The following is a 4,784-nucleotide window of genomic DNA, read 5'->3' as shown; positions in this document are numbered from 1 at the left end:
AGAAACTGCCATCATGAGACAGTATGTCAAAACAACTGAAAAACAAATTCTAAGCAGTAAACTATTCCAGTTGATAAACTGTTATGAACGCAGTGGGTCTCGTTATCTCAACCACAGTATTGATTACAAACCTTGCAATAATAGTCACAAGCATGAAACAAGAGTAGTCGGTGCTAGCATGGAAATTGAGGAAGAGCAATGTTAAACCAATGATCACTTCTGCTAGTTAGGAGATAGAACTAGAAATTTATCACAGTGTAACAAAACCACATACAGTATTATCTTAAATACTTTCCACATCAGCAGAGAGCCAATAATATTTATTTGTAGAGTTCAGCTGGTTTGAAAATTAAGGTAAAAATACCGTTGTGTCTGGTACTTTGAATTCTTGACAAGTGAGCTGTATTTTTTTTTTTTTTGCCATTACAATAGACATTTATTTAAAGTAAAACATCAATAGACCAAATAATTCTTAAAATTGTTTGTTTCAAGTTTAACCATCTTCATAACAGCTGCATCCACAGACTTCAACTACATGATTACTTCTTTGCCCATTCTTCTCTTTCTTTTCTTTCCCGAATAACCTCTTTCAGATACGGTTCAAGATAGAAATTTTCCTCTTCATATTTGGTCCACTGCTCTTTAGGCAAGATCTGATGCTTCAAGGACAGGTCCAGTGCCCTCTTAATGCGAAACATCCTGTCATTATAAAGGTTCTCAGGAAGCCTTCTTATGGCTTCTTTTACATCTTCATCCTCGTATATTGTATCATCTCGCATTAACCCCAGTTTATTGAATCCTGCAGCATTGTAATACCATTTTCGAATACCATCCAGCCACTTGCCTGATGCTGAAACAGCCCGCTTGCCAGCCATTTTGACCAGAAACCGTGAGCTGTATTTTTAAAGGTAAACTTTTGCTTCCTAAGGACTAAGCTCTTGACAACCCTTTAATATGTATTTCAATAATTCTCATTGAAAAATTTTCCAGTATGAGTGACAATCTTTTGTTTACTAACAATGCAGACATTTTCAAGAGTCTTCAGCAGGTAATTATAAAGAGCTCTGAGGTATATAAGACCATTTACCACATCCTTAAATGCCTCTACATACCTGCCTTTTTTGAGTTCTTGCTTTATTTTTTGTGGTATTTCTCCGTTTTCTTTTTCTTCTATATTGACATTTCTTATTAAAATACCAAAGTCTGTTTGTAGGAAATATCCTTCTACAACCCTTCTCTCCTTTCCTGATCTGCTGCTTCTAATCATTTTTGACCTTGGAACAAATTAGAAATGTCCATTAGGAAGTAGATGGGTTTTGATTACTGATATAAAGTCTCTCCTAGGAGAAAAGTGTGTAAATTTTACTGTCTGGGTATTATAATATACATTTCAACTACTTAACTTTTCTTTTTGGCTTTGAGATTGGTGAGGAGGCTAGAGACCCAAGCTTCAGAATGGGCAAACTGTTATTCAGGCATGCAGTGCTTCCAGCTCTTGCTTTTGACTTCTTTTCAGTGGATCCCTTCAAACCTGTCATGTGCCTATGTTGATTGTGAAGTCTTAACTCATGCAGGATAATTGTAACACATTTCCTGTCTTCCCGGTTTCTCATTTTTTTTCTTAGAATATGGGATTTTGAAAAACACGAAAACATCCTAAGAAATACCAGGAAGGAGTCCCACAGTGAAACACAAATGGTACGTTATCAAATTTTTATAATTCTTTCAGTCTAAAACCAAATTTACAGAATACTGATTGACTAAGAATTGTTTCTGTTTTACTCCTTGAAACTCAAGGCAACTGCCTACATTTTTGGCTAAAATAAAGTAAGAGGTAAATGAATGAAATAGTAAACAAAATCAAATGTATTTATTGTTTGTCCCAAAGTAACTTTCAAATTACTTGAGTATTTGCTAAAATTAGAGTTGACAGTGTTCACTTGATATTTAAAGCATCTTTTACAATAGATTTCTTTTCTTTTTTGCAATTTAGAAATTACTAAGACTTTTTCTTTGGGTAGTTACAGAAATGTATTGATCTTACAGAATGAAGTCCAATACCACTACTAGTTTTTGTCTGCTTAGTATTTCAGAATTTCCAGAGCATTTTCTCCATAACTTATTTAATTCTCAGAACAATGCCAAAGGCAAATGGGGAAGTTGTTATAACTGTTTTACAGGTAAGAAAACTGAGCCACCTTAAGGCTGGTTAAGAGACTGACCAGGTCACATAGATGGCTTATCATTGGCAGGACTGGGTGGGAATGCTAAATCTAGCCCAGGGCTTTTTGCCCTTCAGCATGCTGCCTTGGGATACAGTTCGTAGAACTCCTGATATGAAAATGAATGCTTAATAAAAAAACTATTGATTGCTTGACTGATTGATAAAGGAGCAAATCTTCATGTATTAAGTAAGAAGAGATTGCAAAGGGTCTCACAATAGGCCTCGGGAGGACCTGGCTTGCACCTGTGTATTTTCATCCTCAGCCACTCTTAGGTCCCATTTCTACTGTCCATGAAATGGGCCCAGGAATGCTCCTTTTTGGCAGTGGCAGTAGCAGTCACAGCTGTATGTAAATAAACTCTTCATTTAACTAAGATTGAGGAGAGACTATAAAAAGAGTGGCAAAGAGAATCATCTTCCTACTGAATAAGCTGAAAAAATGTTCAAGATTCGGGGCAGGCCTTTGGCTCCCTATCCATGTGGAAAAAGAACACTGGAATGGACAAGGAATTCTACCTAGCCACTTTGGGTTTTGGGAGATGACATTACAATGATATATCACATATCAATACATATAACATTTAAAAATAACCAGTCCGTTGTCCCCAGAAGTGAATCGCCTTTTTTATTTAGCATGGGGCATATTCTCGAAACTTAGTAAAGGGCATGCTACAATGTTAAGAACTCTGTAATTAATGTTGGCCAGGATTTGAATATAAATCCTTTACTTTTCAGGGTCTAATTAAATTCAGACTTTATTGTGAGTGGAATAAGACATTTTCCTCACCAACCACATATTAATGGTTTCATGTCTAAGGGTTTTATGGTAAAAATTTAAAATATATTTGAAATAATGTGTTTCCCTTTGAAGTCAGGAAGAGTGAAAAGTTATCTTGTCTTAACATAAAAGGAAATCACCTTTGATAAAAATGGTCTTATTAGGGCAAATATTATTTTATCGCTTCACAATTCTGAGTAGCTCTAAAATACACTGCAAGATTGTAAATATAATTATAGACACTATGTAAAGATAACTGCTATAGTCTAAATTATTAATTCACTTAGATCACAGTTTTAGCTGTTAAATAGAATGCTTTGGGGAATGATGTTAATATCTGCAGATAGCTTAACAGCAAAACTGTTGATGTGAGATAATTGTGTACTTAAGTGCTTAATTTCAGGTTTTACTTGAACTGTGAAAGGTAGTTTAATATATATCATAGAAAATAAGCTATAATAAAATTAGCTGTTGATGTTTACTATGTACTCAGAGAGAAAATACTGTTCATTTTCAGTCAAGTATTTCTTCCAGAATTATATATTATATGTGTTAATAGAATTAATACTTTAAATCCCTATAACATCTTTCACCCTAATAATTGAAGTGCTTTTACATCTAATACTTCGTTGTCTCTTAACCTCTCTATATGTGCTTCATCAATGCTGTATGTAGAAACTTGAAAAAAAATTTAAACAGAATAAAAGTGTATGTGCTCTATTATATTTCAAACCTACAAATAAATGCTTATTGAAAATGGCATTATAAAGCTGAACTGAAAAGAAAAATGCATAATGTCTGAAATATATAAACTGCAAAAATTTTTAAAAAGCTAAACTCCAAAACTACTGTTTCATAAAAGAATAATCTTTAAATTTCATGAAGAGGAAAACATTAGTTAGATTATTTAAAATCCAACTAGTATTGAATAAAATCATCAGGCATAAATAAAACAGCCAAAAATGCTTTAAAATGAGCTTTCAATTTTTGTGTAAAATAAAAGTGTGTTTTCATGCTCATACAAGCTTATAATCTTCTGCCCCACTTCTTCCCTGATCTTAGGAAGAAAGGATCAAGTTCTTTTGCTTTTTTTCTCTGTTTTGTCCAAATAGAAATCATAGATCTTAGGACAAAGGGGGCAAGGAACTAAATCAAAGGACAAAGCTGAAGACCAAGTGGACTGAAAAGAAGATGGAATACATTTTCCCAAACACTGGTGTTCTCTGGAGTTGGCTTATCAACATCTTGTGTAATAGTCATATAATTGTCCCTCATTTCTATCTCCTCCTAAAACTAGAGAAATGGCCTATTAATTTTAGAAGGTGTATAATTATCACAAAGCCCTCAGATTAAGGTCCAGGACACAGAGTGGAATATATGAGCACACAGAAATGTATACCTTTAGATTGAACTTGGATGATTTGCCTTTTGCCTGTCACCACCAGCAAATCCTGAAATTGGATCTCTTGAAACTTACGGTTTTCCTTCAGCAGCATAGGAGTTAAGTTTTCTTCTAACTTGCCCTAGGTTCTCTCAGGAACTGGGAAAGCAGTTCTCCCAAATCCCAAGTTAAGTTATTCAAGACAATATAAGGCAGAGCTAAATTCTTCTGTTGAAGAATTTAACATGACTCAAACCATAAGGAAATCTAAAGAAGGCTGCCAAACTATTTCACTGCTTCCCTCCCCCACTAAAAGAGATAAAAATGTTAGATTTACAAAGCAAACTACAGTGTATGGAATATATATATATCTCTATATATATAGATATATATACACACAC

General features: G+C 34.1%; 1 protein-coding gene across 1 annotated transcript; it reads right to left on the bottom strand.

Annotated features, from left to right (window-relative positions):
* Positions 1–405: 405 nt before the first annotated feature.
* LOC129033142 (cytochrome b-c1 complex subunit 7-like) lies at positions 406–885 on the bottom strand. Its single transcript, XM_054481205.2, has one exon. It carries the CDS (start codon positions 873–875, stop codon positions 540–542), a length of 336 nt encoding a protein of 111 aa, XP_054337180.1. The 5' UTR covers positions 876–885; the 3' UTR covers positions 406–539.
* Positions 886–4,784: the final 3,899 nt, after the last annotated feature.

Source organism: Pongo pygmaeus, chromosome 2, assembly GCF_028885625.2.
Source record: "Pongo pygmaeus isolate AG05252 chromosome 2, NHGRI_mPonPyg2-v2.0_pri, whole genome shotgun sequence".
NCBI classification, from domain to species: domain Eukaryota; kingdom Metazoa; phylum Chordata; class Mammalia; order Primates; family Hominidae; genus Pongo; species Pongo pygmaeus.
The sequence above is the reverse complement of the archived record's forward strand: the minus strand, read 5'-3'. Positions and strand labels throughout refer to the sequence as shown.